Genomic DNA, 17765 nt, shown 5'->3' with positions numbered 1-17765 from the left:
AGAAATTCAATTGCTTGCATCTTTCTAGTTGGAGGATGACAGGGGTAGTAATAATCAGTGAGAAGAATAGAAGAGACTGCTAGTTGTCACTGACTCTATACGTCTTGTAAGGTTTGACAGCTGTGTCTAGACAGTCACTTTCACAGATCCAGTTTAATGACTTGCATAGTGGTCATGTGGTCAAATGGTATTAGATTGAATTCATTCAGCAGGAATTTCGGATTTTACTGCCTCTAAAATATTAATCCAAGTCACCACACTTCAATCTTAGTGTATCCCTGTTGACTTCAATGTTGTTTTTATTGTAAATTACAATAGCATTCAGTAATTATTGTTTTAAAACATGATTGATGTAATCTGTTGAACGTGTAAAGAGATTGTGGATCAAGTCTTTGTATAATGCATAGGAGAGTAAAACCGAGAATGATAATTTTAGTGCAACACTTTCTATTAATTCAGTTAAAACCTATCATTATCCTAACATCCATTATCCTAGTCAATAATAAATACTTTTCCTTGCTGTGTGACATGAGCCAAAACAAAAAAAATTATCATAAACACTGACATTAAAAATTAAAGTATGAGGGGAGAGAAATATTGCATTTACTTGCATAAAAACAAAAGCTGCAAGTTCAACTGATGCAATAAACACTGATTCAAATGAGAGTAAACTATTCTAGTTTTGTTGCCCTTTTTAATGTCATTATATATCCCCAAAAGCATGCAACAACCTTGTAATAAACTCCTAACCATCTGTCATTCTCCATGTATTAAATATATCATGTTGCAATTAAACGGATGAAGATTAAATATTCAAGATCCATTTTTTGTTGAAAAGAGCCATGAAAGAGAATGGATAATTTAATGAATAAATCTGTTACCTCTTTGCCCTTCTTGTAGAAAAACAATACACTATATCAGTGGAAAAGTTATTCTATATTCCAATCACCTAGGGGAAAGAAAGAGGTTATGCACCAGTGTTCTGAATGCTAATATCTGAGGATAGTTGAAATTGAAGACACAATAGTTGTTTGAATTTTTAAGAATAAGTTGTGTTCATCAAAACCTTTATGAATTTGAAGAAAAATATTACTTGTTGCCATGGAGTTTGACATACTGACTGTGTATTTGTTAACCTTTAATGTTGAGCATTTAAGATTGATTGTGGTCATTAAAGTATAACATAAAGTGATGCTGAAGAAATATGATTAACTTTAATCATCTATTGGTCCTTGAACCCAAGACAAAGATAAACTTGAATATGTCTAATTTTTTGGCCAGGTTTTGGAAGTGTGTTTCACTTTGCAAATGGCCACATGTAGGGATATAGGAACGAGATTAGGCCATTCAGCCTCTCAAGCCTGCTTCACCATTCAATAAGATCCTGGCTGATCTGTGGCCTAACTCCACCTTAGACACATACTTTTACTTAATAAAAAATTGTCTTAGATTTAAATTTAACAATTTAATTAGCATGGACTGCCAGTTGAGGAAAAGAGTTCCAAACCTCCATTACTCTTTGTGTGCAGAAGTGCGATCTAACATTTCTCCTGAATGGCCTGGCCCTAATTCCTAGACAAAACCCCCTAGTTCTGGAATCTTCAACCAATGGAAATGCTTTATCTTTATCTACCCAGTCTTTCCTATTAATATCCTGAAGATCTTGATTAGATCAACCTTTACCTTCTATATTCCACAGAATAAAGGCCTAATTTGTCTAATATCTCCTCATAACTTAACCCCTGAAATCTAGGTATCATCTTTGTAAATCTACATTGAACTCCCTCCAGGGCCAAAGCATCCTTCCAAAGTTGTAGTGCCCAGATCTGCTCTTAGTACTCTCAGGGTCTAAGTAGGCTATAATGTTTACATCTCTATACTCCAGCCCTTTAGAAATGAAGGTCAGCATTTCATTAACCTTCTTGACTATTTTCTGCACCTTTTTGTGGCATTTTAAAGGGCTATCCACCCAAAACCCCAAATTTTGTTGGACAGCCACTATATTTAACTTTGTCCGTTCGAAAAGAATATCCTGTCTATCCTTTATCAGTCAAAGATTGATATTTTCACACTTGTTTATATTAAAATACATGTCCCATAGCTTTGCCCACTCACCTTATTTATCAATATCCTGTTGTAATTTTATACTGCCAACACTCCACCATGCTGCCCAGTTTTGCATCATTAGCAAATTTGGATATTCGACTTTTTAATGCCATTATCCAAGTCATTAATGAATATTATGAATAATTGAGGCCCTAACACAGATCCCTGTGGAAAACCACTATCCACATTCAGCTTAAAATCATAGAATCCCTACAGTGCAGAAAGAGGCCATTCAGCCCATTGAATCTGCACCAGTGCATCAAAGGGCATCCCACCCAAAATCAACCCCCACCCTAACTCCGTAAATCCACATTTACCATGACTAACCCACCTTACCTGTACATCATTGGAAAATTTGGCATGACCATTTCACTTAACCTGTATATATTTGGACTGTGAGAGGAAACCAGAGTACCAATGGAAACCCACACAGACACAGGGAGAATGTGCAATTTCCACACGGACACGTGAATAATGAGTATACTCCCCACATACTGGAATTGAACCAGAGAGCCTGGTGCTGAGACAGTACTGAGCCACTGTGCTGTCCACAGTTTCTGGAGGGAAATTTGATATTGACACAAAAGCAATGCTCACATGCCATGTAAGTGATAAAAGAGATGAACGAACTCTCAATTTTTGCTTTGACATCTACATTAATCTAGTAACTATAGAATATTAATTCAATGGAACTTTGAATCTCAAATTTCACAACTAGCAGAGGGAACTGGCGTGCTTCTGTGGATATATTCTACTTTTTTTTGTAAGTTAAAAGAGAGATAAATTTGTGACTTGTTCATTATTTATCCTTGAAATTACAATTTTGATTCTGAAAAATGTATGAGATTAGCACAAATTTCAATTAGTGACTGAAAATACAAAGAATTTACCTTCACACAAGGGAATAATATTGAGTTGATTTTATCTAATATTGACAACTCAGTAAAGGATTTTTCACTACTGTTATGGAGTCATAGAGATGTACAGCAAGACACAGTTCCTTTAGTCCAACTTGTCCATACCAACCAGATATCCTAACCTAATCAATTCCTTTTGCCAGCACTTGGCCCATATCCCTGTAAACCTTTCCTATTCATATTCCCATCCAGATACCTTTTAAATGTTGTAACTGTGCCTTTCTCTACCACTTCCTCAGTCAGCTCATTCCATACATGCATCACCCTCTGCGTGAAAGTGTTGCCCCTTAGGTCCCTTTTAAACTTTTTCCCTCTCACCCTAAACCTAAGCCCTCTAGTTCTGGACTCCCCCACCCCAGGGAAAAGACGTTGTCTACTTAACCATGCCCCTCATGATTTTATATATCTCTTCAGCATCTGACGCTCCAGGGAAAACAGCCCCAGCCTGTTCAGCCTCTCCCTGTTGCTCAAATCCTCCAACTCTGGCAACATCCTTGTAAATCTTTTCTGAACCCTTTCAAGTTTCACAACATCCTTCCAATAGAAGGGAGATCAGAATTGCACGCAATATTGCAAAAGTGGCTTAAACAATGTCCTGTACAGCCGCAACATGACCTCCCAACTCCTATACTCCAATAAAGGAAAGCATACCAAACGCCTTCTTCATTATCCTATCTACCTGCGACTCCACTTTTAAGGAACCATGAATATGCACTCCAAGGTCTCTTTGTTCAGCAACACTCCCCAGGACCTTCCCATTAAGTGTATAAGTCCTACCTTGATTTGCCTTTCCAAAATGCAGCAACTCACATTTATCTAAATGAAACTCTATCTGCCAGTCCTCAGCCCATTGGCCCATCTGATCAACATCCCATTGTACTCTGAGATAACCTTTTCTTCACTGTCCACTACACCTCCCATTTTGGTGTCATCTGCAAACTTACTAAATATACCTCCTATGTTCACATCCAAATTGTTTATATAAATTACTATATTAGAACATTTAATGTTTTTCAAATGTAGTAATAATAATCAGTAGAACAGTAAGGTACACAACACCTCTTAACAGCTGATGGAACAATGCAAACGTTTTCATGTCAATTCATAATCATTTCTGTGATGTCTCAATATTATAGCAGACAGAATCATAGAATCTCTACAGTATGGAAACAGGCCATTAGGCCTTCGAGTCCACACCAACTCTCTGAAGAGCATTCCACTCAGATCCACCCCCTACCATATTCCATGGCTAATCTACCTAGCTTACAAATCCCTGGACACTCGGCAATTTAGAATGGCCAATCCACCTAAACTGCACATTTTGGACTATGGGAGGAGAGCAGAGCACCCAGAGGAATCCCACACAGATGCAGGGAGAACGTGCAAACTTCACACAGACAGTTGCCTGAGGGTGGAATTGAACCTAGGTCTCTGGCATTGTGAGGAAACAGTCCTAACCACTAAGCCACCTTTACAAATCATCCTTACTTGTTTGCAAGTTTGTCCAGCCCCTTGTGTGTCAAAAAGCTTTCCAATAGACTGCAAAATCCAATATCCATATTAGTTATAGGCACATGCACATAAGTTCCTGCCAGTGTGTTAGACCTTATCGTAGCTTACCTGCATAGTTGGCCCTGATATCTAGTTCCATGTATTGACATTTGAATTTCTGCTGTATTCTCAAGGGCTGTGTCAATTTAATTTCAGTGGTTTATTCTTGATGTTGGAATGACTGATTCTATAAAATCAAAGTAGCAGAAGTGGGTATCAGTGACAAGGGAAATCGATGAAGGCCTTTCAGGGTGGGTTAATGACCATCTGCACTGCTTGAACTTATGGTACCACAGATCCTGAGCCAAGTTAAGTCTCCAATGTAATCACTGCTCAGATTAACATCTGCTACTTCCATTAGTAGATTACAGCAAATGAATATCTGGTAATTCCAGAGAAGAACAAGTATATTCCAAAATTGTGTTATATATTCTGTGTAAATCAAAGGAACATAGAAACAGGAGTGTCCATTCTGCCCCTCAAGCTTATTCCATCATAACCAGAAAAAACAAACAAATAAATAATCTGAATTATTGTCAGAAGTCACTCTTCAAAGTAGAACTACTCAGCAGAATAATTGATAGGGTGAAAGAGATATTGGATGTATTTAATTGTATTCTAGTGTTTTCACCTCCTTCTGTATTTTGTATTTAAAATGCAATTCTCATAATGACTGGCATTTTGTAAACATTGAAAACTTTTATATTCTCACCCCTTCAAATTTTGAGTTCTCTGATTAATTTTCAATAATTTATTCGACTGAGGCTGAAACTCAGCCACTCAATGAACCAGGTCTTGTCACACAATGAGCAATTTGACAACATATGCCTCCTTCAAACTCCATCGCAGTACAGAAGGAACCTAGTGGGATTCTGTTTGTTTATGAACCGCAATGCTTCAGCTCTTTCCTTTCCTTGCAGTAGAAGCAGATTATCTCACTCTCTATGCAGATGTTTAATAATACAGGTAGCCACAGGAGGTTTCAGATCTACAACTGATACACACCATGTCCCTAGCCTTTCAAAGTTTTTGAACTGAAAGAATATCTTCCCAATAGAAAGTTAGGAACACTTTGCACTACTGCAACAGTTATGCTTTCCATTTCATTGTAATTTCCTTCATGTTTTCTCATGCCACTGTATAATCCAAGGTGACTGGTTCTAAAATTTGGAATTCCCTCATTAAAACAGTAGTGTCTCTCTCTCTCTCTCTCTAGGTTGTGAAGAAGAGTCATTGGAGTTCTTTTATTCTTATTTGGGATACTTTTTCACTACAAGATTGGTATTTGTTACTCATCCCTAGTTTTCTTTCGACTGAGGAGCTTCAGAGGGCGCTTACTCATTACTGATGGTCTGGAGTCACATGTAGGGCTAGACCAGGTAAGGATGGCAGATTTCCTGCCCTAAGGGATTTATGAAACAGATGGATTTCAATGATAGTCTGCAATGGTTGTGCTTTTAATTCCAGGTTTTGTGGAATTCAGATTTCACCATCTGTGTTGGAGGGTTTTGAGCCCATTGTCCCCAGAACTGCCACCCCCACTGAATCCCAGAGTTCAGGATTACCAGTCCAGTGACATTACCACTACTTCAGGAATTTCCCTCTCTCTACAGATGCTACCAGACCTGTGGAGTTTCTCTAGTACTTTCTGTTTTATTTTATATTTCTGTCTCTCTGTCCTCCTATAAGATATTCCTTAAAACCTAACTTTGACCAAGGTTATCTGCCGTAATTTATCCTTATGTGAATTGGTGTCAAATCCTATTTGAAAATGCTACTGTGAGGTGCAATGAGGTCTTTAACTTCATTAAAGGTGCCATATAAATGCAAGGTTTGTTAATACAAAAAAAGAGTTGGTGCCTTTGTATTTATTTGTGAATGCAGCCAGCTTAGGTACACAGGTGGGATTTCACGGAGGAGGTAGAAGAATAATGTGACAACAGTGTATGCATGAATTGGTTTTATTTAATTCTGCTAAGATTTCTAAACAATAAATGCAGAACTATTGAATTGGGCTCAGCTGTAGAACACTGCTAGATCCCCTAAATCCCTGGAGGACTATCCACATTATCTGCAGAAGTCAGAAATTGAGACAAAGCAATGAAACAACTTAGCAGCAACATGTTTAGGGAGTGAGGATATAAATGACAGTACAATTTCAATGCTGGTCAATAAGCATCGTTCACTGCTTTCACTGCCTCCTTGCAAATTGGGTCCAATTTCCCATCACCTCCTAAAAACATAAAACCAGAAAAAAAAATTACAAACTCAAAAAGTACATTTAGAACCTTTCACACACTAAAAAGCTGCCTTAAATAATCTTCAACAAACTCAAGCATTGAAGATGGTAGAAATCTGAAATTTAAAATCGAAAATGTCAGTAATACTCAACAAGTCAGGCATCATCTGTGGAGAGAAACAGAAGATGGACGCTTCCATTATGGAATCCAGCATCAGGAACTTGGAATTCCTTCAGTTCAGAGCAGGGAGGGCTGCCTCACATAATTACACAGTTCTCAGCCCATTACTGACTGAGGGCTGTCACACAGGAAGATGTTCCGTTAGAAGCTGCACAAGGTCTAAATGTATGAGGATCATTATTTGTGTGGGTGCTGCATTACTTGATGACATTGGTGGTGTGTCTCATATCTGTGCTGGAGATCGAAATAAAAACAAGAAATGCTGCAGAAGACTCAGTTGGTCAGGCTCCATCGGGTCTGTGACGTTGTATCAGAACCTGGGCTAGATTTTCAGTAAAAGGATGCATGGGTCAAGGACAAAAGCTGAAAAGATGGCTTAGCTCTCAACAACTCAGAGGTATCTCAACCACACAAATGATATAATGCTTGAATTTCTCTCAGGTAATGTAACTCTTTGACAGAATGAGGGCAGCAACATTCACTCAGCAGCTTTAACCATTCAAATGCCCCATAGCAGTTTCTTCTCAGCCTGGAGGCAGACATAGGGATTGACAGCTCAGGGGACTATCATCGGAATCTGTAATTGTGAATGGTAGGTAGGTCCCCAAGTGCCTCTATGCTTCTCCCTATTTGCAGGAGATGAACATGAATAATGGGGGCAAACATGCACAAATGGTGAGGGAGATGACATCAGGATCCTAACCCCATTCGTGAAAGGAGCTGCGGTGCTGCCAGGAGAAGGTGGTGACTGTGCCTGTGCTGAAGGGGATGCTGCGCTTATTCAGCCACCTTCAGGCTGCTACTCCCAGCTGCACATGAAGCAGCAACACCTACACACAGCAACAGCAGAATGTGACACTAATAAATCTTGACGTTCTTCAAAGCAAAGCCCATTCTACCCCTAAGAGGAGAAGACCTTTGTTCCCCAAGCACACATCTTCCAGCACCTTGGAGAACTCTCAGAAGCTGAGTTGTTAAGATGTTTCTTCACACAATCCAGCTGTGCAGAGATATTCACCTTGGTGGGGAATCATTTGTCTAGAGAGTGACATTCTGGTGACACTGACACAGGCACATAGCCAGTGGAGGAAGATTGGGCTGATATTCCTGATAGTTGAAGGAATGCTGGAGAACGGTAGAGAGGAATTTCTGGACTCAGCCTTTAGTTACATAAGGAAAAAGGCAGGAGTAAGTAGGAAGCCAGCTGGCAGAAGTGCCACTGATTATACACAGACTGAAATAGAGGGTGAGATGTCTGTCCAGGTTCTGCCTGATGTCATAGTACCAACATGGAATGGGAAGCGGGCATTCTGGAGAGCTAGGTCCAGAAGAATTGTCAGTATGTGCAGAGGAAACCTCACTCCAGCTATGGATACATTGGCGAGGCGAAAGAGGGCTAAGGGACACTCACTTCCCTCCAGATGCCCTATCTGAGGAAGGTACCACTTCACATGGTTAGGGAAAAGAATTGACAGCCAAATGCTGAGATTGATATCCCAGGACCTCCAATAGAGCATCTTACCACTGTTGAGGATTTGTCTGGGGTTCTGGATTTGCCTCACCCATCCTTTGGGGCTAATTCTTGTCAGCCATGAGCTAGTTCTGGTAATGTAGGACAGTGAACACTTGCCACATTTGGGAGTTTGTCTGGTAATTGTTCATGGTATGTAGGCATCACTGGCTTGGTCAGCATTTATTACCCATCACTACTTGTTCACCTGGAGAAAGTGATGGTGAGATGCCTTCTTAAACCACTGTAATCCAGTTGATCTACTGACAGCACCCACAGTGCTTTAAGATATAAGCCTTCAAATGTTGTTTCCCTCTGACATTAAACCAACACCATAGACAACAGCTCAGCAATAAAACAAAAACAAGGGGTCACAGCACAACTGGTCATGCATTTGGTTCCTCAAAAAGTACAGGCCAGACCGAATCACATCTGAATCATTGCAATTGTAGCATAATTTGCATCCAAACTTACACAATCATTTCCCTATGTTTAGTCATGTTTTTTTCCTCAACCATCTGGTACAGCCTGATTAATACAGTAGTTACAGAATCAGTAAATGGTTAGTAATTTGGAAGACCAGTGAGTGCATGAGTGCATTTGCACATTCAAAAATAACGTCCACTCTTAATTCAAAGTTGTAAATTCAGCTACTTTATATTTTAGCGCTATTTTCCTATGCTACATTTAATTTTACTGTACAGTTCGCAGTACTGATTCAACCTTTTTTAATGCAAAAAGAATTATTTGAGGTAGCCAGACTTTACTGGAAAAGAACATCATAAATAATGGGCTGAGCTGAAATCTGCAGCTAAAACAATCTGAGCTCCTGGGATTAACTTCCAGTTCTTAGAAATTGTTTGATCTAGAAACAGGCTATGTTCAGTCATCTTCCTCTAAGGACAGTAACTTCACTGTGGCATGTCCTTAGTCAAAGCCAGTTAGGAATCGACATATCTGAAACCAACTGTATTAGGGTGGATTAGAGTGACAGTCACTCAGATGGGATTCTCTAACTGCATAATTCCTTCCTTGACAGAAAATTGGGAATGAACTTGAGTTGAAACATTTGCAAATAATTTGACAATGAAGCTTTCCAGGCAGTAGCATTATGCAAGTGATTGGAAAACCTGGAAGAAGAAAACCGTGTCTCATGCAAACAGGATCTGGTACTTGTGCTGCAAATTTTAGTATTTTTGTGTTCAGAATCCACATGATTTTCAATCCAGATACATTACACATCAGATTTGAAATCAAGTAACAACTTGCAAAGATTGGTCATCATGTTTTTGTGCATCAAGTACTGCTGTGTATTGAATGTGATATGTATTGTGCGCTGGCAAGATCTACTCCATCCGTAAGTGAACTATGAATCATCGTGTATCAGCATTATTCCAATACTGCTGTCCTTCATTGTGTAGCCTGAGCTTGTGGCAGAACCAAAAAATATGGTTACAAGGTCATACCCTGTAATATCTGAATGACACTCAGGGGGTAGAATTTACTGCCATTCCTCATGATGAGTGGGATTATTTAATCAGATGGGTGGGAGATGACCACTTCCAGTCACAATCTTGATAAAGTTCAGGGGCTTGAAAACCTATGAATAGCCTCCATACTGGCTGCTAATTGAGGTCCTGAATTGGAGAATTAATATGCAGAAAGAAACTAGCATGCATGTTGCTCTTTGGCTTCAGGGTTGGACGGGGGAGCTTGTTCAAACACACCATGAAGAATTGAGGAACCCGGCATTGGGTAGTTGGGCTCTGGACGAGGGGTAATGGTCACTGAGAGACTCACTGCCCTTGCTGCCAAACATCCCTTTCCACCAACAATACCCTGTGACCTGGTTATGGCAACACCTCAGGTGGGTATCGTATTGGCAGCAGCCAGCCCTGCCTCAAAGGCAATGTCAATCGATTGAGCTGCCAACATCTGTCTGGCCAACAGCTCTTGGTAGGTGGAATTTCAATTCCCTTCCTTGCCCTACTCCACCGCCACAATAGATCGCCAGGTTCTTCATCACAAAGAAGGTCTGCTGCTGTCCAGTGTTGCTGGCAATTATTAAAGCAAATTTTGCCTAGTAGAGGTGCCACAGGGTTAAATCCCATGAGCTAAGTGCGACATTGAATCATTTAAAAAGGAGGCTCCTTTGTTCACAATTATATTTTCCATCTTCCTTCATTTACAATGGTCATTCGTTTGTTACCCAGCTACTGCTTGCTTTATTCGATCAAGTTTTGTTTGAGACAAGCTTACTGTTGGCATCTTGAAGTTTTATATGTCTGACTGCCCTCACCATGCACAGTTTGTGACAAAAATCAGAAATCCAGGTAAACGTTGGAAACCAGACCTGGGAACCATATCAATGACCAGGACAGCTCACTGCCTCATTGAGATTTTACATTCCTCAGGTGTTATGGGAAACTGCTGTCATTTCGGCCAACCTGCAACATATATGCACATTACTGATAACGTTACTTGATCTTGTCTCTTAATTGGGTTCTCCACGCTCCAGAGAGCAGTACAAAGCTTGAAGGAGTCTTCCACTCGGACTGTGAGACACAACACCCCAGAATGTTACTGTTGCCATATGCACTTGGACCACATTATCAGTCCGTCCAATTTCATTGCATTACATTTTGTCTCTTCCATTTATATTAATTCTTTCAATACTTCTGTCCAGGTCAATGAGAGGTTTCAGTGTTTTTTAATGGACTGTATCTGACTCGCTAAGAGAGCTGAATCAACACATGTTGAAATGACAGTCACTGAGGGGTTAATGAGTGCCTTCACTGGTATTGATTCCATTCAATAATCATCAAAATCAATGATTCTCTCAGATTCTCTCTTGATTAAATCCTCAACATAAAATGAGCACCCAAAAGTCAAACTGATGTTGAGCCTTGTGTTGGGACTCAGTGTAGAATTGTGGCACACAGGCCAGGGACAGAACAGGTTTGCTCCCAAGAATTGGTCTCTGCTGGGTTTATTGCAACTCATTAGCCAAATCATATAAGTAAATGCTCTCTTTAGTGGTGTAGTGATATTATCACTGGACTAGAGAATCCAAAGGCCCAGTCTGACAACTTTGAGGATATGGGTTCAAGTCCCAACACAGCAACTGGTGAAATTTAAATTTGAATTAATAATATGAAGCTAGTGTCAATAACGGCAACCAAGAGAGCTGCTAATTGCACTTCCTCCATGAGATAACAAGATCCCAACTGTTCACAATGCTCAAGAGGTGGTCTCGCTGAAGCCCTGTACACTTTCAATAAGATATCCCTGCTCCTGTACTCAAAACCTCTCACTCTGAAGGCCAAAGTTGCCCATTTCCTCATTATCTCCAGTTATTACTGTTCCATCTATTTACAATGGAGGATTCCAATTAATCTGAACTGAACCAAGGTGCTATGAACATATGATCATGAATACGATTGTGAAATGTGGAGCATTTATTATTAAATGTTCCTATATCCAAGATTATTGCATTAAAGTATGATTATTTTTGTAGTACCATAGAGCACATCGTATCCATAGGCTGCTGATCAGAGGTCAAGCAATTGTCGGAGAATGTGTAAACATTTGATTCCGGAAGAAGGGGGATGAGAGATAATGTCAAATTTCACCTATTCGCTTAAAATAAATCACCCTCTGAACTTATACCTAGGCTACAGTGTTGGTAAAATGGAACAAAACTACTTCTTCATACAAGCAGAATACATTTCACTTGTGAGTAATGTTAATTAAACTGAAATACTGATATTGGATTAATATAAAAATATCATGAGATGGTTGTAAAGGTATATCAGACAAATATGCTCAAATCTGAAAATTGTTGCTGGAAAAGCGCAGCAGGTCAGGCAGTATCCAAGGAGCAGGAGAATGGACGTTTCGGGCATGAGCCTTTCTTCAGGAATCGTTAAATTTTCAGGAATATGCTCAAATGCTTTCCCACGAATTGAAAAGTGAGCAGTTTGAATTAGTTTTATTGCATTCTAACGGTCCCTTCAAATACAGCAGAGGAATTGCAGCATCAAATTACCATCACTGTGCCCATATTCAAAAGACACCAGTGCCTTGGTCAGAGGGAGCCGTTTGAAAGGTTTGGTTCAATTATAATGACAAGATGTTAAAGCAGCAAGGCACAGTTGCCTCTGGTCTTATCATGTTCATTTGCATAATTGCTGCTTGACTGATGAGGGAAAGGCACTTCAGGATTTAACTAAAATCTTAATTTGGCTGGAAATGATTTTGGTTTATTGCTATTAATTACAACATTCCTGCCAAGACACTGCCTAGTAAATAAAGATATTATGTTTCTTAAAGCTTGAAGTTTGACTTATTGAAATGCAAGTCAATAGTTGCAGGAGAAACGATGGCAAAAGTCAAATGACAAGAAGTCAAGTTGTGAAACGATGGCAAAAGTCAAATGATAAGAAGTCAAGTTGTGAGGAAGGGTTAGCGGACCTGAAACATTAACTTTGATTTCTCTTCACACATGCTGCCAGGCCTGCTGAGCTTTTTCAGCAACTTCTGTGTTTGTTTCTGATTTACAGCATCCACAGTTCTTTTATTTGATAAGAAAGCAAATTTCCTTTAAAGTGTATTTATTGTTGCACAGGTGTTTGTAAGGTGCATTTGTATTGGCAAGGTTGTATGACAGTGGCAAGGTTAATTATTAAACAATGGAATGATATGGCTGCTCCAATCTCAAGACAGCTCGTCCTGCACAATGTGAGCACTACAGGGTGTTTCCCGTGTTTGGATTTCTGTAGGAAGCACCATCAATTACAGCAGCTTGAGCTCTTGGTTCCAGAGCTTGAGTGGTTCCTGGTGTCACTGCGATGTGTCCATGAGGCTAGAGCTATGTGGATAGCACTTTATAAATGTTGTCACCCCACAGCTCAAGAGTATGTAGGGACAGAGGGAATGGATGCCAACAGTCAGGTAATACAGGAACCTGCTAGGCATGACTACTAGTCAGTAGTCAGTCCTGAGTACTCCTAAAAGTGATGACTTATCTGGGGATTGCAGCCAAGACCAAGTCTGTAGCATCATGGGTATCTTGGCTACATGACCAGATTCAGGGGTGGGGGGAAAGGAGAGAGAGAGAGAGAGCGAGAAAGAGATGGGATGTGTAGAAGTCCAATATTGATAGTTAAGGGAACAGACCAATGTTGCTGCGGCTATAGATGTAAGTGCAGGGTGGTGTGTTGAGTCCCTGGTACCAGGATCCAGGATGTCACTGCTGCAGAGTAAAGTTGAACAACCAGAAATCATGGTCCACATGGAAACCAATGACATAAAAAAGAAAAAAAATGATGTGGTCCTGTAGTCAGAATTTAGGAACATTGGTAGAAAATTGACAAACAGGATCTCAAAAGTAATAATGTATTGATTACTCCTAGTGATACATACAAGTGTTGAAACTGGCAGATAAGACATGTGGATCTGTAACTTGGTGCAGACTGGGAAGCTTTAGGTTCCTGGAACTGATTCTGGGAAGATGGGATCTGTACAGATGTGGTCATAGTATCTGTACAGGAAATGGCAGTTAGCTTTCCGAGACTGTATTCAGGAGAAATTTCTGTAGCAGTATGACTCACATCCAACAAGAAAGGAAGCACTGCTACACCTGGTTCTTGGAAATCAGGCAAGTCAAGTTGATCAAGTGTCACTGGGAAAACATTTGGGGGAATAGTGATCACAATATAATCAGGTTTAGGAATGCATAAGAAAATGATAATGAACAATCCAAAGTAAGAGTAATTAATGCACCGCCTGAGAGTGTAGTGGAGGCAGGTTCAATTAAGGTATTCATAAAGGGAATTAGATAGTTATATGAAATGGAATAATAGAAATAATTACAGGAAGCAGGCAGGAGGATGGAACTAAGTGCGTATCTTATGTGGAGAGCTGGAGCAGGCACAATGCCTCAATGGCCTCTTTCTACACCATATCAATGCTGTGATTCATTGTTAAAATGGTACACCAATATTGCACAAATAAAAAAGCCTTATGACTATGTCTAACAATCAAATATCTGAGTTAAAATTAAGCCAATTAGCAGCAGCATAAAGCTGCACAAGTGAAGACAGAAATTATTGTCATAAATCTTGACAAAGTTAAGCTGAAGAGACCCTTAAGAGGCCTTCAGGCCTAATATTGACAAACTGTGCAGCACATAACAACCATGTTTATGCTCAGAATGTAATGATTATAAATTATCCTTTATTCAATGGCCCACTGTTTCCATAATTGAGATGACCATCTAATCCAGAATTCATAGTTAACTTTTTGAAAATAGAAAATGTTAAGCAATTTTACTTGTTTTTTTTCTCACTGTAGTGTTACGTGTACAATCATTTTCAGAAGTGCTTACCAAAATCAAGATCTGTTATTTTGCATGTGAAGACAGACTCTCCTTTCACGATAAGCTCCACCATGTTCCAGTCAAGGAATTGTTCGAGAATGCAATGATGTCCATTGGCCTCCAGCATTGCTTCAAAATAGAGAAAACTTCCCAAATGTTTTTTACTTATTTAGCAATTTGAGAACATTCACTATAAAGCACCTGAAATGGTTCATTTAAAAACCTTAAAGTAAAAAGAGAATTCACTGCAATTTGTAACATTGACTCAGCGTGCTGTGAACTTAAAAAAGAAATAAAGCAAATGGCTGCTAATCTCTGAATACTGTGGAAGGGAAGAAATACTTAAGCCTTAATTAGACCAAGAACTATTTTTATCCAACACCTCCCTATGCCATAACACCAATAGAAATAGAATATGGGCCATTTGACCCATAAGGAGAAAGTGAGGATTGCAGACGCTGGAGATCAGAGTCGAAGAGTGTGATGCTGGAAAAGCACAGCAGGTCAGGCAGCATCCGAGGAGCAGAAGAATTGACGTTTTCAGCATAGGCCCATAAGACAGTAAGATATAACAGAGGAATTAGGTTATTCGTCCAAGTGAATATGCTCCACCATTCAATCATGGCTGATATGTTTCTCAATCCCATTCTCCTGCCTTCTCCCCATAACACTTGATCCCCTTACAAAGCCCTCAAGCTTCCTCTGCCATTCAAGGGGATCATAGCTGGTATGGCATTTCTCACATCCATTTTCCTGCCATTAATAACCCCACAGATCAAAATCTATCTATGTCAGCCTTAAGTATACACAAAGACTCTCCCCTCACAGCTCTCTGAGGCAAGGAGCTCCAATGACACTGAACCATCTGCCAGAAGAAATTCGTCTTCATCTCAGTCTTAAATTGGTGCCCATTTATTCTGAAACTATGTCCTATGGTCCTAGATGCTCCCACAAGAAGAAACATCTTTTCAGCATTGACCCTGTCAAGCCCCTTTAGAGTCCTATATGGTTCAGTGAGATCACTTTTCATTCTTCAAAACTCCATGCCTTCATGAGCAGCAAAATTTGAAAACTTCAATTCAGGCTCAAGGCCACAAGCAACAGCAACATATAGAGTCATAGTCATAGAGATGTATGGCATGGAAACAGACCCTTCGGTCCAACCCGTCCATGACGACCAGATATCCCACCCCAATCTAGTCCCACCTGCCAGCACCCAACCCATATCCCTCCAAACCCCTCCTATTCATCCAAATGCCTCTTAAATGTTGCAACTGTACCAGCCTCCACCACTTCCTCTGGCAACTCATTCCATACACGTACTACCCTCTGTGTGAAAAAGTTGCCCCTTAGGTTTCTTTTATCTCTTTCCACTCTCACCCTAAAACTATGCCCTCTAGTTCTAGACTCTCCAACCCCAGGGAAAAGACTTTGTCTACTTACCCTATCCATGCCCCTCATAATTTTATAAACCTCTATAATGTCACCCCTCAGCCTCCGACGCTCCAGGGAAAATATCCCAGTCTGTTTGGCCTCTCCCTATAGCTCAAATCCTCCAACCCTGGCAACATCCTTGTAAATCTTTTCTGAACCTTTTCAAGTTTCACACAGAATTGCACGCAATATTCTAACTGTGGCCGAACCAATGTCCTGTACAGCCGCAACATGACCTCCCAACTCCTTAACCCAATACTCTGACCGATGATCGAAAGCATACCAAACGCCTTCTTCATTATCCTATCTACCTACGACTCCACTTTCAAGGAGCTATGAACCTGCACTCCAAGGTCTCTTTCTTCAGCAACACTCCCTAGGACCTTATCATTGAGTGTATACGTCCTGTTAAGATTTGCTGTCCCAAAATGCAGCACCTCGCATTTATCTGAATTAAACTCCATCCGCCACTTCTCAGCCCATTAGCCCATCTGATCAAGATCCTGTTATAATGTGAGGTAACCCTCTTCGCTGTCCACTACACCTCCAATTTTGGTGTCATCTGCAAACTTACTAACTGTACCTCTTATGCTTGCATCCAAATCATTTATGTAAATGACAAAAAGTACAGAACCCAGCCCCGATCCTTGTGGCATTCCACTGGTCACCAGCCTCCAGTCTGAAAAACTACCCTCCACCACCACCCTCTGTTTTCTACCTTTGAGCCAGTTCTCTATCCAAATAGCTAGTTCTTCCTGTATTTTGTGAGATCTAACCTTGCTAATCAATCTCCCATGGGGAACCTTGTTGAACACCTTACTGAAGTCCATATAGATCACATCTACTGCTCTGCCCTCATCAAGCCTCTTTGTTACTTCCTCATAAAACCTCAATCAAGTTTATGAGACATGATTTGCCACGCACAAAGCCATGTTGACTATCCCTAATCAGTCCTTGCCTTTCTAAATACATGTACATCCTGTCCCTCAGGATTCCTTCCAACAACTTGCCCACCACCGACATTAGGCTCACCGGTCTATAGTTCCCTGGCTTGTCCTTACCATCTTCTTAAACAGTGGCACTACGATAGACAACATTCAGTCTTCAGGCACCTCACCTGTGACTATCAATGATACAAATGTCTCAGCAAGAGGCCCAGCAATCACTTCTCTAGCTTCCCACAGAGTTCTAGGGTACACCTGATCAGGCCCTGGGGATTTATCCACCTTTTTGCGTTTCAAGACATCCAGCACTTCCTCCTCTGTAATTTGGACATTTTCCAAGGTGTCACCATCTATTTCCCTACAGTCTATATCGTCCATATCCTTTTCCACAGTAAATACTGTTGCAAAATACTCATTTAGTATCTCCCCATTTTCTGCAGCTCCACACAAAGGCCACCTTGCTGATCTTTGAGGGGCTCTATTTTCTCCCTAGTTACCCTTTTG

At 40.3% G+C, this 17765-nt stretch overlaps 1 protein-coding gene across 1 annotated transcript in view; it reads right to left on the bottom strand.

Moving 5' to 3' along the window:
• Positions 1-6440: 6440 nt before the first annotated feature.
• Positions 6441-17765, bottom strand: part of c38h10orf53 (chromosome 38 C10orf53 homolog) — a 17833-nt gene continuing 6508 nt past the window's right edge. Inside the window, exons 2-3 of the mRNA XM_043678601.1 lie at positions 14893-15012; positions 6441-6807 (exon numbers count right to left, since the gene is read on the bottom strand). Coding sequence (XP_043534536.1) covers positions 6743-6807; positions 14893-15012 — 185 coding nt within the window. The 3' untranslated portion in view covers positions 6441-6742. The remainder of the gene's footprint in view (positions 6808-14892; positions 15013-17765) is intronic.

The sequence above is a fragment of the Chiloscyllium plagiosum genome, chromosome 38 (genome assembly GCF_004010195.1).
Source record: "Chiloscyllium plagiosum isolate BGI_BamShark_2017 chromosome 38, ASM401019v2, whole genome shotgun sequence".
NCBI classification, from domain to species: domain Eukaryota; kingdom Metazoa; phylum Chordata; class Chondrichthyes; order Orectolobiformes; family Hemiscylliidae; genus Chiloscyllium; species Chiloscyllium plagiosum.
This window is presented reverse-complemented; position numbering and strand designations above follow the sequence as displayed.